A 20,360-nucleotide genomic window follows, 5' to 3' on the forward strand; every position below is an offset into this window, starting at 1 on the left:
TGTTACAGCTGTCCCCTGTACTCCTGTGTCATAATATTCCCAACCCTAGCTGAGCGCTTTGCTCAGGTGCATTCCTGTCGTCTGCTGGTCCTCGGAGCAAAGTCAAAGCAAGAAAACAGACTCAGTGGCTCCAACATATCAGTGGGTGATTATTAATAGTAGCAGTATTCTTAGAACACCTGCAAGCCACAGTCATGGACCAGGACCCCATTGTGCTAGAGGCTGTATAAACACAGAACAAACGAGTAATGTCAAGAAGTTGCTGCAAATTAAAAAGTCAGCATGTTGATATGGCATTGAAAACATCACTCCAAAATTCACTTCACAGGATTGGGGCCCCAAATAATAGTCAGATGGCAGCACCAAGATAGTAGAGGTTGCATCACCACTTATGTTTAAAGATTGACCTTTCTAAGTCCTTTAAAATCAACATGCTTAGTTTGATTCTTTTGAACTGTGGTTTCCCTCAGGAGGGGGCAGCACAGGGTTAGTGACCCAAAATTGGGCTCATTTGATCTAGGAATTGTGGCGATATAAGCCCCCCAAAATGTCCATTTTTAAAAATAGTTGCTAGGTGGGTTCATCTTGCACAGAGCTGGAGATCAAACTATTGTTGTTATGGGGATCTAAAAGGTCTCCATTTTTCAAGTTTTACCCAAGGTAGTGCACGGTGCCCACTGAATCTTTGGGGAACTGAAATTTGGAATGGTGTTTAAGAACATGTTCACTTCTTTGCTTGTGTAGACGGGCAGTCTGGAAGTATTACATTGCACATGAACCAATAAATGGGGGGGGCGGGGGGAAACCATGAAGGCTTTTCTGCAACCACTTTGTTTGCCTGGATTGTTCAAGGGAACTTGCTGGCAACATTGTCCCTGGTGAACACCTTGCCACTGACCTTTCTAGTCTTAATCTTTGTACACCCATGCAATAAAGATTTAATAATTCATGTTGCTTGCTCTATTGTTCTATTATAATGTGTTTTTATTTTATGGGGAGGTTTAATTGTGAACAAAGCAGAATAGTTAGCAGCTGGTCAAACCAAAACTTTGGTGTGTGGGGAGTTGCGGGGAGGGGATGGGGGGGGGGAGAGAGAGGGGTTGTGGCTATGGTGGGGGTGGGAAATGAGAATGGGTGGTAGGCTAGTGTAGGATTCGATGTTTGAGAAAATCTGTGTTTTACTAACCCTGGGGAACTGGCTGCTTCCAGATCTCTGAGCAGATAAACGTGGTGGTTTCCAAAGATGCATAGCATGGAGGTTTGTAACTGACAGGTACCTTGACAACTGAGGAAAAAGAACTCTGTGCACTGACAAAATTGCCATTGTGTGGATTCTGGGTAATTCCTGGCTCATGAGGTTGCAGAAGTTTGCGAGAGAGCAAAGAGTATGCCAGGATATGGAGATTGCTGTTTACAGACTAATTTGGGAGAGAAATGGTCTGCATTGGCATCGTGTTTCACCCACCAGTGACTTATGAGGTTGTGATCTCCTGGATGTTGTGGTGATTCACTGAGGTGGAAATGATCTGGGCCTTATTCCTAGTGTGCACCTCATACAATGTATTAAAGCAGATTTGGATCTGTGGTCAGGAGCTGTGATCGTTTTCACTGATTTGGCTGAGCATCTGAATAATTGCTACAGTGACAATATGAAAGCTATTAATAAGCATTGGAAGAATATTAACTGGGAAATCAGAGGGTTCATGGAGGAACCAGACAACGTGGACTGTATGGCATAGAAACATTACAAGCTCTGACCTCTTCCACGCTTTCTCAGAGTTAGGGTATGTCTACACTACGGAATAAGGTTGAATTTATAGAAGTCGGTTTTTTAGAAATCGGTTTTATATATTCGAGTGTGTGTCCCCCCACAGAAAATGCTCTAAGTGCATTAACTCGGCGGAGCGCTTCCACAGTACCGAGGCTAGAGTCGACTTCTGAAGCGTTGCACTGTGGGTAGCTATCCCACAGTTCCTGCAGTCTCTGCTGCCCATTGGAATTCTGGGTTGAGATCCCAATTCCTGATGGGGCTAAAACATTGTCGCGGGTGGTTCTGGGTCATATCGTCAGGCCCCCGTTCCCTCCCTCCCTCCGTGAAAGCAAGGGCAGACAATCATTTTGCGCCTTTTTTCCTGAGTTACCTGTGCAGACGCCATACCACGGCAAGCATGGAGCCCGCTCAGGTAACCGTCACCCTATGTCTTCTGGGTGCTGGCAGACGCGGTACGGCTTTGCTGCACAGTAGCAGCAACCCATTGCCTTCTGGCAACAGACGGTGCAATACGACTGGTAGTCGTCCTCGTCGTGTCCGAGGTGCTCCTGGCCACGTCGGCTGGGAGCGCCTGGGCAGACATGGGCGCAGGGACTAAATTTGGAGTGATTTGACCAGGTCATTCTCTTTAGTCCTGCAGTCAGTCCTATTGAACCGTCTTATGGTGAGCGGGCAGGCGATACGGACTGCTAGCAGTCGTACTATACCATCTTCTGCCAGGCAGGCAAGAGATGAGGATGGCTAGCAGTCGTACTGTACCATCTTCTGCCAGGCAGGCAAGAGATGAGGATGGCTAGCAGTCGTACTGTACCATCTTCTGCCGGGCAGGCAAGAGATGAGGATGGCTAGCAGTCGTACTGTACCATCTTCTGCCGAGCAGCCATGAGATGTGGATGGCCTGTAGCCCTTCTGCACCATCTGCTGCCAGCCAAAGATGTAAAAGATATATGGAGTGGGTCAAAACAAGAAATAGACCAGATTTGTTTTGTACTCATTTGCCTCCTCCCCTGTCTAGGGGACTCATTCCTCTTGGTCACACTGCAGTCACTCACAGAGAAGGTGCAGCGAGGTAAATCTAGCCATGTATCAATCAGAGGCCAGGCTAACCACCTTGTTCCAATAAGAACGATAACTTAGGTGCACCATTTCTTATTGGAACCCTCCGTGAAGTCCTGCCTGAAATACTCCTTGATGTACAGGCACCCTCTTTGTTGATTTTAGCTCCCTGAAGCCAACCCTGTAAGCCGTGTCGTCAGTCGCCCCTCCCTCCATCAGAGCAACGGCAGACAATCGTTCCGCGCCTTTTTTCTGTGCGGACGCCATACCAAGGCAAGCATGGAGGCCGCTCAGCTCACTTTGGCAATTAGGAGCACATTAAACACCACACACATTATCCAGCAGTATATGCAGCACCAGAACCTGGCAAAGCGATACCGGGCGAGGAGGCGACGTCAGCGCGGTCACGTGAGTGATCAGGACATGGACACAGATTTCTCTGAAAGCATGGGCCCTGCCAATGCATGCATCATGGTGCTAATGGGGCAGGTTCATGCTGTGGAACGCCGATTCTGGGCTCGGGAAACAAGCACAGACTGGTGGGACCGCATAGTGTTGCAGGTCTGGGACGATTCCCAGTGGCTGCGAAACTTTCGCATGCGTAAGGGCACTTTCATGGAACTTTGTGACTTGCTTTCCCCTGCCCTGAGGCGCATGAATACCAAGATGAGAGCAGCCCTCACAGTTGAGAAGCGAGTGGCGATAGCCCTGTGCAAGCTTGCAACGCCAGACAGCTACCGGTCAGTCGGGAATCAATTTGGAGTGGGCAAATCTACTGTGGGGGCTGCTGTGATGCAAGTAGCCCACGCAATCAAAGATCTGCTGATATCAAGGGTAGTGACCCTGGGAAATGTGCAGGTCATAGTGGATGGCTTTGCTGCAATAGGATTCCCTAACTGTGGTGGGGCTATAGACGGAACCCATATCCCTATCTTGGCACCGGAGCACCAAGCCGCCGAGTACATAAACCACAAGGGGTACTTTTCGATAGTGCTGCAAGCTGTGGTGGATCACAAGGGACGTTTCACCAACATCAACGTGGGATGGCCGGGAAAGGTGCATGATGCTCGCATCTTCAGGAACTCTGGTCTGTTTCAAAAGCTGCAGGAAGGGACTTTATTCCCAGACCAGAAAATAACCTCTGGGGATGTTGAAATGCCTATAGTTATCCTTGGGGACCCAGGCTACCCTTAATGCCATGGCTCATGAAGCCATACACAGGCAGCCTGGACAGTAGTCAGGAGCTGTTCAACTACAGGCTGAGCAAGTGCAGAATGGTGGTAGAATGTGCATTTGGACGTTTAAAGGCGCGCTGGCGCAGTTTACTGACTCGCTTAGACCTCAGCGAAACCAATATTCCCACTGTTATTACTGCTTGCTGTGTGCTCCACAATATCTGTGAGAGTAAGGGGGAGACATTTATGGTGGGGTGGGAGGTTGAGGCAAATTGCCTGGCTGCTGGTTATGCGCAGCCGGACACCAGGGCGGTTAGAAGAGCACAGGAGGGCGCGGTACGCATCAGAGAAGCTTTGAAAACCAGTTTCATGACTGGCCAGGCTACGGTGTGAAAGTTCTGTTTGTTTCTCCTTGATGAAACCTCCTGCCCCTTGGTTCACTCTAGTTCCCTGTAATCTAACCACCCGCCCCTCCTCCCTTCAATCACCGCTTGCAGAGGCAATAAAGTCATTGTTGCTTCACATTCATGCATTCTTTATTCATTCATCACACAAATAGGGGGATGACTACCAAGGTAGCCCAGGAGGGGTGGTGGAGGAGGGAAGGAAAATGCCACACAGCACTTTAAGCACAGCACTTTAAAAGTTTACAACTTTAAAATTTATTGAATGACAGCCTTCTTTTTTTTGGGCAATCCTCTGTGGTGGAGTGGCTGGTTGGCCGGAGGCCCCCCCACTGCGTTCTTGGGCATCTGGGTGTGGAGGCTATGGAACTTGGGGAGGAGGGCGGTTGGTTACAGAGGGGCTGCAGTGGCAGTCTGTGCTCCAGCTGCCTTTGCTGCAGCTCAGCCATACACTGGAGCATACTGGTTTGGTCCTGCAGCAGCCTCAGCATTGAATCCTGCCTCCTCTCATCACGCTGCCGCCACATTTGAGCTTCAGCCCTCTCTTCAGCCCGCCACTTACTCTCTTCAGCCCGCCACCTCTCCTCCCGGTCATTTTGTGCTTTCCTGCACTCTGACATTATTTGCCTCCACGCATTCGTCTGTGTTCTGTCAGTGTGGGAGGACAGCATGAGCTCGGAGAACATTTCATTGCGAGTGCGTTTTTTTTTTTTCTTTCTAAGCTTCACTAGCCTCTGGGAAGGAGAAGATCCTGTGATCGTTGAAACACATGCAGCTGGTGGAGGAAAAGAAAAAGGGACAGCGGTATTTAGAAAGACACATTTTATAAAACAGTGGCTACACTCTTTCAGGGTAAACCTTGCTGTTAACATTACATACATAGCACAGGTGCTTTCGTTACAAGGTCGCATTTTGCCTCCTCCTACCGCGTGACTACCCCCTCAACCTTCCCCCCTCCCTGTGGCTAACAGCGGGGAACATTTCTGTTTAGCCACAGGCAAACAGCCCAGCAGGAATGGGCTCCTCTGAGTGTCCCCTGAAGAAAAGCACTCTATTTCAACCAGGTGACCATGAATTATATCTCACTCTCCTGAGGATAACACAGAGAGATAAAGAACGGATGTTGTTTGAATGCCAGCAAACATACACTGCAATGCTTTTTTCTACAATGATTCCCGAGTACGTGTTACTGGCCTGGAGTGGTAAAGTATCCTACCATGAAGGACGCAATAAGGCTGCCCTCCCCAGAAACCTTTTGCAAAGGCTTTAGGACTACATCTAGGAGAACCGCAAATGCCAGGGCAAAGTAATCCTTTCACATGCTTGCTTTTAAACCATGTATAGTATTTTAAAAGGTACACTCACCAGAGGTCCCTTCTCCGCCTGCTGGGTCCAGGAGGCAGCCTTGGGTGGGTTCGGGGGGTACTGGCTCCAGGTCTAGGGTGAGAAACAGTTCCTGGCTGTCGGGAAAACCGGTTTCTCCGCTTGCTTGCTGTGAGCTATCTACAACCACCTCCTCCTCCTCCTCATCTTCTTCGTCCCCAAAACCTGCTTCCGTATTGCCTCCATCTCCATTGAAGGAGTCAAACAACACGGCTGGGGTAGTGGTGGCTGAACCCCCTAAAATGGCATGCAGCTCATCATAGAAGCGGCATGTTTGGGGCTCTGACCCAGAGCGGCTGTTCGCCTCTCTGGTTTTCTGGTAGGCTTGCCTCAGCTCCTTCAGTTTCACGCGGCACTGCTTCGGGTACCTGTTATGGCCTCTGTCCTTCATACCCTGGGAGATTTTCACAAAGGTTTTGGCATTTCGAAAACTGGAACGGAGTTCTGATAGCACGGATTCCTCTCCCCAAACAGCGATCAGATCCCGTACCTCTCGTTCGGTCTATGCTGGAGCTCTTTTGCGATTCTGGGACTCCATCATGGTCACCTGTGCTGATGAGCTCTGCATGGTCACCTGCAGCTTGCCACGCTGGCCAAACAGGAAATGAGATTCAAAAGTTCGCGTTTCTTTTCCTGTCTACCTGGCCAGTGCATCTGAGTTGAGAGTGCTGTCCAGAGCGGTCATAATGGAGCACTCTGGGATAGCTCCCGGAGGCCAATACCATCGAATTGTATCCACAGTACCCCAAATTCGAGCCGGCAACGTCGATTTAAGCGCTAATCCACTTGTCAGGGGTGGAGTAAGGAAATCGATTTTAAGAGCCCTTTAAGTCGAAATAAAGGGCTTCATTGTGTGGACGGGTGCAGGTTTACATCGATTTAACGCTGCTAAATTCGACCTAAAGTCCTAGTGTAGACCAGACCTAGTGTAGACCTAGTGTATGTCCATTGGATGGGGTCAGAGGATTTTTCTCTCAAATGTAAAACTGTCGGTATTTTCCAACAGAAATCCTGTGTGTTTATTTCTCTCGCTGGCCCTGCTACAAATTCCACCCTCCAAACATTCTAAAACATGACCAGAAACACCACCCACTGTAACATTTGTCCTTCCCTCTAGCCACTGCACGTGAGTTGGGTTATAGGTGGGGATGAGGGGAAAGGAATGGCAATCAACACATTTGTATACTAGGGAGTGGAAACTGCAGAGAGATGCATTCCCTGCTTGTGGTTGCAGGGGGGCTGGGTACAGTAGTGGGAGGGGCACAGGTCGGCAGGGTAATGCAGTGAATGGGTCAGGGCGTGGCTGGGGAGGTGTGTCAAAGTAGGGTTGGTGGGGCTCCAGCTGACTGGCTCGGTATGCAAATTGCAGGCATGATATGTAGAGCTACCTAGATGGTTACTAATTCCTACCAACAACGTATCTTTTTCCTGTTTAAAAATAACCCTAGAAAATTCAATGTCAAAAAATAACATTACCACAGAGTTGAGGTTGCTTGGTGCGCATGTCATCCCATTGCTGAATGGTGAGTTGAGCAAAACTCACACTTCTTAATTGCTCATGTCCTGCTTTTCAGGTTGTCCATGCAGTTTTAAGTTTGCCCCTTTCAGCAGTGCCCCAATACACCCTGTTAACACACATACCTTTTACTCTGCCGACCATTTTCTTTTCCTTTTGTCCTTTAATAGTGTTAGATGGCATTCTATGGGTGAGTGTGAATGGGCTATAAAAAGAGGTGAAGAGCTTGTACACTTCAGCAATAGTGAGGCTGGCAGAGTAAAGGTTTTTGTGTTATTGGGGCATTGTTGAAAGAGGGCAGAGTTAAGGTTGCATGGGCAACCTTAACTCTGCATTTCCTAGTTTTCAGAAGTTTGAGTTTAGCTCAACTCATCTTTCTGCAAGAAAATGACATACCACCAACCTCCTCAACTCTACATTAACATAGTTTTTGCCACTGAATTCATAAAGGAAGCCAGGAAATTGAAACACTTCTACCAATCTGAGTAAAATTACTCACTTGTGTGTTTTCTGTTGGACTCAACCTTATGGTTGCTCATGTGTTTGCAGGATCTGGCCCACAGTAATTACATTTAGGATATTTGCATGTGTATTTCAGTCTTTTTTTTCTTAAAATCCCCTAGTAAAATGTTGTAATCTGTATTAACCTGCAAAACTAGATTAGTCAGTCTAGCCTCTTGAGTGATTACTTTATTCAGAGCCAAGATAGTCAATTTATCTTAAACTACTCATATTATACATGGGAGAATGGAACAGCTGTTGATTAGGTTAAAAACCATTCAACAGTGGTGGTAGTTTTCCAAGTTACTGCAGGCTTGGTTTTGCTATCTAGTTCACTTTTGTTTGTTTTTTCCACATAGAATTTCCCACTTCATGTTTTTAGACTCTTGTTCACTTTGCTTTCGAACGCCAACTTTAAAAAAAAAAAAGTCAGAAATTAAACGTGGTGGAGGGGAAGGTTATTCTCTTAAATAAAAAAAAAAAAAGGCAAATGTCTTTCAAGTTGGCATAACTGCACACCTGAATTGCAACCTTCAGTCCAAGGTGATCTTTTTAATTGTTAGAAATATACATCCTGGGTGGTAAAACGGTACATTCCACTTGTGTTTACAGCTGGGCAAAATCAGGAATTGTTATATAACTGAACCAATTTGTTTTGCTTTTATTTGACCCCTTCTTGATGACCCCTTCATGTCTTTTTTTTATTATTTACAAGAATGTTTGCAGAAAGAAGCTTCATGAAATACTCAAGTGAGTGTTCATGTTGGAAGTGCTCTCATGACTACCCCAAATCCTCTTCTAGATTTCTCTCCTTCTGTTCAAGAAAGTGCATCAATCAGTGAGCTGAAACGGTGTCATAAGTGGGCCAGTTGTGCAGTGTGAATATCAAATACTTGTAACTAACAGTTTGTGAATAATCCATAGACTAACAAAGCTTAGTTTAAGCAATTCCTTGAACAACTGCAAATAGTGAACACGTTAGTAAAAAATCATGAGTTGTTTGTGTGTATCACAAAGAAAAGTGTACATTTGAATAGGTGATAGTTTGTGAATTGTTCACCTATTCTATTCCTATTACTGTCTCATAATTTGATCTTCATTAAGAATTCATGGAAATAATTATCTGAGGAGTTTCTCCTGATGAACTACCTATTGTTTTGTCTAACTTGTGTACGTTACCCTCAGAAACATGATGGAATTGTATCTCCTATCCTCAAGCAAGTGAATTTGAAGTTTCATTTAATGTAAATTTTGGTGCAAGTACAAAATAATTCCATATCCTGACAGAAGAAGGAAAAAATTACCTTTGTAGTAAATATTTCTAGGGTACTCATCACTGTAGGAAGTAACTGTGACAGTCTGGTCAGGGTTCAGGGGTGCAATCCAGGACCAGTGGGGGGTTGTCACCACTTAACCGTAACCTTGGGTGCCTCACAATACTCTGTTGCCGTAGCTCCCAACCTGGGCCACTTACAACAAGCTTATAAGCACGTGGGTCACACCCTGAGCGTCTGTGTGCTTACACAGCCCTGGTTCAGCAGCTCTGATCCCAACAGCCTGTCTACAACCTCACTCTGGCTTCCACCAGCCTTAGTTTACAACCAGCCAGATGACTCCAACACATTTCCAGTCCTGAATTTCCCCAAAACTGTGTGCCCTAAACCCCAGTGTTTTTCAAAGTTTGTGTTGCGACCCAGTACTGGGTCGCAGCATGTAAGGCATTCGGTCGCCTTGCTCGGCACCCAGGGACCCTAGCGGCTTTAGTCAGCACCACTGACAGGGACGTTAAAAGTCCCGTTGGTGATGCTGCCCAGCTAAGGCAGGCTAGTGCCTACCTGTTCCGACACCATGTTGTGCCCCGGAAATGGCCAGAAGCAGGTCCAGCTTCTAGGAAGGGGGGGCCACAGGGCTCCGCGTGCTGCCTCCGCCCTGAGCACTGGCTCCGCACTCCCACTGGCCGGTTCCCAGTCAATGGGAGCTTGCAGGGGGGCGGTGCCTTGCACTCCTCCGCCTAGGAGCCAGACCTGCTGCTGGCTGCTTCCAGGGCACAGGTAGTCCGCGGTGCCAGGGCAGGTGGGAAGCCTGCCTCTGCACCCCGACTGCCCTGCTGATCGGCAGCTGCCAGAGGTAAGTTTGAGTCCCAACCCCGAGCACCAATCCCCTGCCCCAGCCCTGAGCTCCCCCCCAACCTGGAACCCTTTCCTGCCCCCCAACTCCCTCATCCCCGGTCCCACCTCAGAGCCTGCACCCCTAGCCCAGAGCCCTGATCCCCTCCTGCTCCCCAACTGCTTGCCCCAGCCCCGACCTCACCCCAGAGCCTGCACCCTCTCCTGCACCCCAAACCCCTGTCTTAGCTCTGAGCCCCTCCCACACCACAAACCCCTCATCCCCAGCTCCATTGGGTCGCAGGCATCAACAATTTTCTTAAACTGGGTCCTCAGAAAAAAAGTTTGAAAACCACTGCACTAAAGTGTCCGGTCTTCTCCTGGACAGCTCAGAGAAATAATGTTTGTTGCACCTGTAAAGAGACAAACTGTTTCAGAGATTATCTAAACAGCGCACAGAGTTGGTTCATCGTGAAAATAAACAAATGTATTAACAATAGGACTTAAGTGGTGTAAGTAAAAGGAACAAAGTTAGAAAGGGTTACAAGCAAATAAAAGTGAAAACACATGTCTAAAAGCGCATGTCTAATGTGACAAGGTGCAGGCTTTGTTCAAAATAGTTTCTCTCACCAGTCAATCATCTCCCAACTTGGCTCTTCTTATTTGCTTTCTCCACACTAGTCATGATTTTATAGACCTCTATCATACCCGCCCTTAGTCATCTCTTTTCCAGGATGAAAAGTCCCAGTCTTTTTAATCTCTCCTCATACGGAAGCGGTTCCATATCCCTAATTATTTCTGTTTCCCTTTTCTGTACCTTTTCTAGTTCCAATGTATCTTTTTTTTTAGAGATGGGGCGACCACATCTACATGCAGTATTCAAGATGTGGGCATACCATGAATTTATATAGAGGCAATATGCTATTTTCTGTCTTATTAGCTAACCTTTTCCTAATGATTTCCCAACATCGTTAGCTTTTTTTGACTGCCGCTGCACATTGAGTGGATGTTTTCAGAGAACTATCCACAATGACTTCCAAGATCTTTCTTGAGTGGTAACAGCTAATTTAGACTCCATCATTTTGTATGTATAGTTGGGATTATGTTTTCCAATGTGCATTACTTTGCATTTATGAACATCGAATTTCATCTGCCATTTTGTTGCCCAGTCACCCAGTTTTGTGGGATTCCTTTGTAACCCTTCACAGTCTGCTTTGGACTTAACTATCTTGAGTATCTGCAAATTTGGCCACCTCATTGTTTACTCCTTTTTCTAGATCATTTATGAATATGTTGAACAGTAGTGGTACCAGTACAGATCCCTGGTGGACACCACTATATTTACCTTTCTCCGTTCTGAAAACTGACCATTTATTCCTACCCTTTGTTTCCTTTCTTTTAACCAGATCCATGAGAGGACCTTCCCTCTTATCCCATGACAGCTTACTTTGCTTAAGAATCTTTGGTGAGGGACCTTGTCAAAGGCTTTCTGAAAATCTAAGTACACTATATCCACTGGATCCCCCTTGTCCACATGCTTGTTGACCCCCCTCAAAGAATTCTAATAGATTGGTGAGGCATGATTTCCCTTTACAAAAAACACATTGACTCTTCCCCAACAATAGTTCATGGATTATCATGTGTCTGATAATTCTGTTTACTATAGTTTCAACCAATTTGCCTACACTGAAGTTAGGCTTACCAGCTTTTAATTGCTGGGTTCGCTTCTGGAGTAGTCTTCCTTTTTAAAAAAAAAAATTGTGTCACATTAGCTATCCTCCAGTCACCTGGTACAGAAACTGATTTGAATGATATATTACATACTAGTAGTTCTGCAATTTCACATTCGAGTTCCTTCAGAACTCTTTTGTGTGAATACCATCTGGTCCTGCTGACTTATTACTGTTTAATTTATCAGTTTGTTGCAAAACCTCCTCTAATGACACTTCAATCTGGGACAGTTCCTCAGATCTGTCATCTAAAAAGAATGGCTCAGGTTTGGGAATCTCCCTCACATTCTCAACCGTGAAGACAGGTGCAAAAAATTCATTTAGTATCTCTGCAATGGCCTTATCTTCCTTGAGTGCTCCTTTAGGATCTTGATCGTCCAGTGGCCCCACTGGTTGTTCAGCAGGCTTCCTGCTTCTGATGTACTTACACATTTTTTAGCTGTTACTTTTTGAGTCTTTGGCTAGCTGTTCTTCCGAATTGTATTTTTTACATTTTTTTTACAATTTTTCCACAAAAACACAAGGTGCTGGCTTCCCTTGTTGTCTCAGGTGAAAGACCTTTTCCTAGACAGATTTGCTTATCTATAGTTGGTTCCACAGACTTCAAACCCCATCCCCTTGGTTTGAAGGACCCATTTTTCTCAGCTTGCAAGGGCTCTGTTCCCTCATCGGTCTAGTGATGGTTGCCTAAAATGGCTTTCTGTCCTTGCTTCTATATCCCAAAGTTCAATGACCTTGTTTCAGGAGTCAGGAAGCCCTCCTGTGTGCTCAGCTTCCTGTGCCCACCTGGATGCTGACCTCAGCTGTTCTTCCCTTCCTGTGGGCTTCCCATCTCCCCGGTACATTAAATGCGGTTTCCATTGTTTTGCTTTTACCATGCTTTAATTTACGTAGGAGACTGGATGGGAACAGTTCCTTCCTTTGTTCAGCCACACACATTCAAACATAATATCACTGAGTATTCATAATTCCTCTTATAGTATTAATACATGCCATTTACAATTATATTAATCACCAGTTTGTTACAGGCATTCATAAAATCTTACATGATACACTAGCATTGTATTCAGTCAGTTGATTAATTTGCTTAAGTGAGGTTTAGACCCCCTGTCTCTCTAGTTCAGATAAAGTTTATTTTCCTTGCTGTGGTGTGGTCCCACTGTCTCTCTTCCCCACTTGTTAGCTTGATAGCTTTGTTTATCTGATATGTGTAAATGCATTCTCATTGTCTTTGAGGCCAGGTCTACACTACAGATCTATATCGATATAACTAGGTCACTCAGGGGTGTGAAAAATCCATATCCCTGAGCGACGTAGTTATGCTGATCCTACATTGCACAATGATGTAAATAACCAGTGAGTTCTGAGCTTTCCAGTGACCTATCGAATGACCGCTTTTAGATCCAGATGATAACAATAGTGAGTTTCAGAGTAACAGCCGTGTTAGTCTTTATTCGCAAAAAGAAAAGGAGTACTTGTGGCACCTTAGAGACTAACCAATTTATTTGTTGGTTTATGAGTTGGTTTACACTGGGCTGGTCAGGCCAGGCCAGCTGAAACTCACTGCTAACTCTCTGGGTTCCTCTTACCCTCTGCCCTTGGACTGGTCTTATTGTGACAGTGACAAATATAGTAATTAAGTTTTATTTTATCAATTTTATTTAGATTTAACAATGTAAAAGATGCACAACCATAATGAAGCTCTAACATTTCCAATGGCCTCCAACAGCACTAAAAACTAATACATAAATTTAACTCCAGACAACCCCACACTTCCTCATCCAGGATTGCACCCTCCTCCTTCACTCCAGTACCCTGTCAAATCTCATATTGAGATTATACTTCATGCTGGGCAGCAAATGGTTTACCTATCCCACAAATATGTTTGAGATTTCAAAATCCTCCCCCCACCCTGAAATATTGGGATGAAATGTCAAAATCTCAACACACTTTTGCAAACTGGGGGAGAAAAAAAGTTAGTTTTGGACTATGTGCTTGAAAAGTTCAGTGAAATTGTGCCAGAGAACAGGAAAGATGTCTGGGTCAAGACAAACTTGCATCACTGCAAGTGGAGGAGGACCAGTGGATTGCTGGCTAGCTTTGTGAAAAGACAAGCCCCCTAAACCAGCCACAAATAGTTCTATCTCTTTCCTGAATCTGACCATAGCAAGTAATTTGTTTTGGACTCAAATATTGTTAGTGGGTGGGTGTTGTATTGGTTTTTTTTTTTTGTTTTTTTTGTTCTCCTGCCAAATCATGTAGTTTGAATGCCCAGTTACTGGCTTGCTTGCAAGCATTCTTTTGAATTCTCAGTGTGTTTAATTTGAGTTCTTGGGGGGTTGGTTCATGTAGCATTCAATCACTGGAAGTAGTTTGTTTTTTTTTGTTTTTTTGTTCTGAATGCATTGAATGTTAGTTGCATTTTGTAATTTTATTTGAATTATTTGCCTGCAGAGGTATGTGCTTTGAATGCATCTAAGGTATTTGCAAAAGTATATATCCTGTTTTCTTTCTATTGATTTTCTTTTTATTTTTTTTTCCGTTGTACTGACAGTGCATGCACTTAAAATAAACAGGCTACTTTAAAACAGAATTCCTTTGCTTCCTCACTATGTGCAGTCAGCTGCCATTTTTTGGAAAGAGGAGGGCAGGGAAGGAAATGGGGACAACGTTTCTCAAGCTATGGAGGAAAAAAGTGCATTAATGGGGCAGTAAATCACACCAATTAGAGCCCCTGTCCCTTTCCTCAGTGGGTTTTCTCTGGGTTCAGCTTGATCTTGAAGGGGTCTTGGTTGTCTTTGGGTTCTGAATCCTCCATGTCCCCATCCTCAACAAGCTCTTCCTCACTGTACAATTCTAGGGTGCCTTATTCTGGGTGTCACATGGTGTCTGCTGTCACTCACAGGTGTGATCCCCGCTCAGAATGGCATCTAGCTCTGCATAGTAGAGACAGGTGTGGCGGGACAAACATTTTTTTTTAATTTTTTTGCTGCTTGGGCAGCGGAGTTCAAAATGTAGGAAATGCCAAGTTGAGATCTCTACATGCACCGGGTGGCTTAATTATTTGTGCTGTGATAGCACCTAATCACAGCAGCAGGGAGTTGACTGACAGGAGTGTGTCTTCCCTTTCCTCTCCCCCCCCCCCCTTTTATGCCTCTTGTTGTGTAAGGAGCATGTGACAGTGTTAAGAGCAGGATAGAAGCAGTAGTGAGAATAGAACATATTGCGAACTGCTGTGTGTGTGTGTGAACGCACATGTGTATATGCACATTGGGCTGGTGCAGCTCCTTTCTATTGCACCTCTGATGTAGTGTAAAGCCAGTTTAATCGGCCTTTATGTCGGTGTGATCCTGTGGTTGTGCAGAGCTGACATGGCCTCTTACTCACTGGAGCTGATGTTACAGGGGAAAAGAGGGCATGGCAAGAGAAGTGTCTAGCTAGGCTGCCTATGTGCTACTCCTATCTTTGGTTACATTTTTGGACCCTGGTAGCTGTTGTAGCCTGGTATAAATTTAGAGAAGCCTGAGGACTGCTTTACCTTGTGACAAGAGGATCTGCCTGAAGGATTGGGAGTGCAAAGATGAACTTCAAGTCCCCTTTACAGCACCCCCCAGTGTGTGCTTTCTGCAGCTGGCTGTAGCCGAGGTTCTAATCTAATAGACATGTGGTTTTCCTATAGCATATAGTGGATGGCTTCCTTCCTTCAGTAAGTAAAGTCCATTCTTGGTCTAATCATGATGGGTGCATGTCTTTGTCATCTATGCTCTTTTCTTCCACCCTCCGTGCTCTCTACAAACTTTATTTAATGAATGGTAGAGGCTTCCCCCAGTTCATAAATAGGATTGCCATGATTTCATTAGGATGATGTCCTAAAAATATTAACTCTATTGAAAAGTAATTCAGTTACAGTCCTGTATTCCATTATATATGTAATGTAAACATTACTCTGCTTGAACGGCTACAAAAAAGTATTAATACGTTTTCTTCGTTCATGGGCACATGGATAGGAGGGGGGTTTTCAGCTCATGCTGGTGCTCTCTATGAGAGATACTCATAGCTGTCAGATTCCTCCTCTTTTATGTTACCTGATTTATGTTACCTGATTTATTCCATACCGTACCCTTGCAGTGAAATTCTGTATTTTGCTGTATAGAACATCTTAATTTTAAAATACTGTGTTCTTAAATCTTGCCTCAGTTGGAGAAATGCAGTAATAGTTTTTTCCCAATAGAGGCTGGAGTTTCACTTAGAGAAAGGTCTAGAGAGACTTTTCTGAGGCCTGAAGAAGTGGGTTTTAAGTGCTGAATGCCTTATCCTTCAGAGGTCAGATTAGATGATCACAATGGTCCCTTCTTTGTAATCTATGGATCTGTCCTCACTATCTGGGACATTTAGCATGTACTTAAACATGAACCTTACAGACATAATAACTTTTAGCATTTTTAGTCTTAATAAAGATTAAATAGTCCTTTCCTGCTGTAGGTACAATTTGAGAACCTCCGTCTTTCATTTCGCAGTTAGAGCTGGTTAGATACCCAGAGTAAAAATCATTTGATCAATCAACAAGTTCTATTCAAAAGTGCATATATTCTACACCTCTTGGGTAACATCATGACGTTCTAGTGCAACTTTCAAAGATTTCCCCATCTTTGCTCAGCGCTATAAAACCCTATTATTAATGCAAACATTGACAGCTATGAAGTGACAGTGGAGCATTATGTGGCTTTTGTTGGCTGTAGTGAACCAGACCAATCCTCTAATGTAGCATTCACCATATTTAACTGAAAATATGTGTCCCCTCCATATGAGCGTGCTAGGGTTCTGGTGGTTTGTTTCTGACCCTTGGCATTATTTCATGAGAGGGGGTTTGTGATCAGGAAAATCCTACTAATGAAGTTCTGCAATGCAAGATAAATGGGAGTAATCTTCAGTGAGCTGTAGTTCAAACACTGGAGAAACGCCTTCAACAAGGACAACTGAAGGTAGAAAGCTTTCGTTTCAGTGTTGCCTCTCCCCTTGTAAGACACTAAAGACTAAAAATCTAATTGGTGATTTGAAGTAAGGAAGTTAGAATCCTGTTTTATAAATCTCTGCTGTCCTAAAATGGTCTTATTCAGGATGGCTCAATGGAGGGTGCAGCACAATGCAAAAGCTTGTTGAACTCCCTCGACGTAGGCTGGACATATTTCTTTCATGGAGAAAGTACCTCTCAGGTACTCTGAGGCATCTTAGAAAGTATTAAAAAATTAAACACACACCTCCATTCTCTTGCTAACAATTATTAAATCATCTTTTAAAGGCTTCCACCTCCCTCCCCAACTTTCCCACTCCTCATCTTTTTCTTGTGATGTGACTTCCTTAGGTCTGATCTATGCTAGCGATTTTAAAGACTTCCCACCATTGTTATTATGAGTGAAGCTTCACCAGTGGTAGATGGGGATCTTAACTATCATGCCATCTAAATCTGTTCAGAACAATAGCAACAATGAAAAACTTTCTGGAAAAAGGCCAAAATAGACACAGGCCTGTAGGAGTGGGATCATTGATCTATAGCTTTAATAATGTCTTCTGTAAAAGAACTACTCCCTCTTGTGCACACATAATGGATGAGGGAGGTTGTTTAGCAAAACGTAATCCAACAAATATTTGAATGGTAGTCACAAGTTTCTTGTCTAACTAGAAGGTAGTTGAGAAATTAATGGTCAATATTTGATTTGTTGTGCAATCTCTAAAAGGTAGTAATGAACACTTTAGTGCGTAGCTTTTTCTCTAGTTTATCTGCTTCATAAACTTGTAATTTAATTTTCCATTCCCAAACTTGGGAAAACTCCTTTGATTTAGTGGAGATGAAATGATCACAGCTCATGATTTACTTGTTCACAAACCAGCATATTCTGCCAGCACAGTCTGTCTATAGTACTTATATGGCCCCCACCACTGTAGTATTGGAGCATCTCACAACACCCCTGTGAGGTAAGGAAATGCCATTATCCCCATTTTTACAGATTGGGGAACTGAGCCACAGAGAGTAAGTGGCTTGGCCAGGGTCACACAGGTTGTTTGTGTTGGAGCAGGAATGGAAAAGCCCTAGTATAGTTTCTTGTCTAACAGCTGCTCTATTGATGAGTCTGCAGAGATTTTCCTCTTTAAAAAATGCAATACTTTCTGCAGGATCTTTAAATTTTCATTTTAAAGAATTGTTTAGAATTCTGTTTTGTGCTGGTCTCCTGAAAAATGGGAAAGGGTCCTGAGAGGAGCTACGAGAATGTGTGGTCTGGAAAAACACCCTTTACAATGAGACTAAAAGAGTTCAGTCTCTTTAGTATATTGAAGAGAAGGCTGAGGAATGACTTAAGGTCTTAAACTACCTACACAGGGAGAAGATCACTGACACCAGAGGATTTGTTATTCTAGCAGGCACAAATGTTACAATATCCAGTGGCTGGAAGTTGAAGCTGACAAAGTACAAATTGAAAATGAGACAAATTTTTAACAGTGAGGGCAGTTAACTACTGGAACAGCTTACGGATGTGGTAGATGCTCCATCACTTGGAGTCTTAACGTCAAGATTGGATGTCTGTCTTAATGAGATGTTCCGGCTCAGCCACAAGTTATTGGGCTATTGGAACTGCTGGGTGAAATTCTATGGGCTGTTATGTAGACGGCTGGACTAGATAATTGTGTTGGTTCTGGCCTTAAAATCTATGGTCTACACTTGCAGTTAAACAGAGTTCATTGCTGGTTTCGCAGCGGCTCTTATAGTCAGAAATGGATAAGTTTTCTAGTATAGACCAGGGTTCAGGTCAGAGGGGACTAGATAGCTAGGACAGAAGTGCACCTGGAGGTCAACCTTTCAAACACAAAATTCAGTGGTGCGGGGAGGAAGCACATGTCTGAGTTGTCAGACAAGCCTAGATCCTAGAGAGGGGGTAAACTTGAACAGTAACTTGGAATTTGTGCACTGTTATTTTCAGTAGCATCTGAAGGTTCTGCTAATTCTTTAGACACATGGTACGAGTAGCAGAGTAGCTGAAAACAGTATCCATTTGCTATCTCTTGAAAGTGGAATTATGTGAGAGAGAGAGAGAGAGAGGCAGCAAAGATTTGAGTAGAAAACACTTCCTGAATAAACCACTTCTCTGTCTGTCTTTGCAGAAAGAGGTTCAGAAGATATTGACATCCTTCCTGATGGTCTGGCTTTCATTAGCTCTGTAAGTACCTGGGCTCCTACCTCCCCACCCTATGCAGGTGCTTGAGTACTAATTTTTTCTGCACCGGAGTAACACCTGCAAATTGCAGGCTGAACACTTTCTGTGCACACTGCTTCCTGGGAGTAATGCAGACTTAAGTTAGCTCAAACTATATTTCTTCCTACTTGGGGAAGTTCATTTCTTAACCTTGCAGAGTTGTTGTGGCTATTGTTATACAACCTTTATCATTGGCACATGTGATTTTACATTCTCCTGGTGCATTGCCGACCCAAAGTATTCAGCATTTGAGTCATCCTCCCCAAATCAGGAGATAGACTTAAAAATCATGATTTCCCCCCCTTAAATTAACTTTTGGATTCTTTTTGCTTATTTCCTGGTTATTGAGCCCTTAGGGTTCACATATTCAAGCTTTTCTCCACAGCCATAAACGCTAGGAACTGTGTTTTGCTACTTGAATGCTGAGAGTTTCATTCATGTGATTCCAGCAACTGTCACTATTGGAAAAACAACCAATATTGCAATACGTGTGATAGCATCCGTGTCGCCAACTCTCGCGATTTTGCCTAGAGGAACTGTACTAGGTATTAGGTAGTCTCCTTACCCATTCAGGTGCACTTAACTGTGGCCATATTTTGTTTACCCATATTCTGAAAACTTTTTGAACAGATAGCCTGGATCAGTTCAGAGATTCCCTGTATTACCTTGCATGGTAGTGATGTTCCAAAGCTGCAGTCATCTGAGCTGTCTGAAAGCAATGACGCTGTGTCCTGAAGAAATGTTAAAGTGGGGGAACATGGAACTGAGAGACAGGAGCCAAAAGGGGTAGAGACAGGATGGATACAGGCCCTTAGAAGTCACTTGAGGTGGGGGGAGAAGAATGGGGGGAGGGAGGCAGGAAAGCTGGGGGGAGAGGTGCTTGTTTTGAAAGGGACCAGCACAGAGTGGCTGGGTACATATTGCAAGTGGGGATCTGCAATGTTGGGGTCAGAAGCCCTGTGTGGGTATGCAGCATTGTCTTGGGATAACCAGCACAGGGAAGGTAGATGCCTGGCGGGGGGGGCTAGCATCACAAGAAACAGGAGTGCTCAGACAGGGTCTGGGCAGAGCAGTAGTGGCTGGTGGCTATTGAGGGGAATTACCAGCACTGAATGAGGGTGCTGGAGCAGCACTGTGGATGTGGTGGCAGTTTGTGGGGCGGAGCATTCAGAAAAACAGTGGGGAAGGGATGTCTCTGGGATGCAGCAAAATGAGGGAGCTTCTTTGTGGAAGGGTGTCGTAGCAGCAGGTGGATGTGGAGAGGCAGTAGCACTGTGAGAATATTTGGTGGTGGTGGGGGCATCAGCAGTATATGGTGCAGAGCATGCACAAATGTGGCTGGGTTGCAACATGAGGAGGATGCAGGCAGCATAGTGAGAGAGTTAAGGAGGGATCAGTTGATTAGGGAGAGCATGAAACAAAAAACAACAGGAAAGAGACGGGATTAGTACAGTTGTTGCTGTATCATGAGA

The 20,360-nt window shown here is 44.6% G+C and overlaps 1 protein-coding gene across 1 annotated transcript in view; it reads left to right on the plus strand.

The window, feature by feature from the left end:
- LOC140907605 (serum paraoxonase/arylesterase 2) overlaps positions 1-20,360 on the plus strand; it is a 49,654-nt gene that overhangs the window by 13,229 nt on the left and 16,065 nt on the right. The window contains exon 3 of the mRNA XM_073333907.2: positions 18,797-18,852. Within this exon, the coding sequence (XP_073190008.1) occupies positions 18,797-18,852 (56 nt within the window). The remainder of the gene's footprint in view (positions 1-18,796; positions 18,853-20,360) is intronic.

This window comes from Lepidochelys kempii, chromosome 2 (genome assembly GCF_965140285.1).
Source record: "Lepidochelys kempii isolate rLepKem1 chromosome 2, rLepKem1.hap1, whole genome shotgun sequence".
NCBI lineage: Eukaryota > Metazoa > Chordata > Testudines > Cheloniidae > Lepidochelys > Lepidochelys kempii.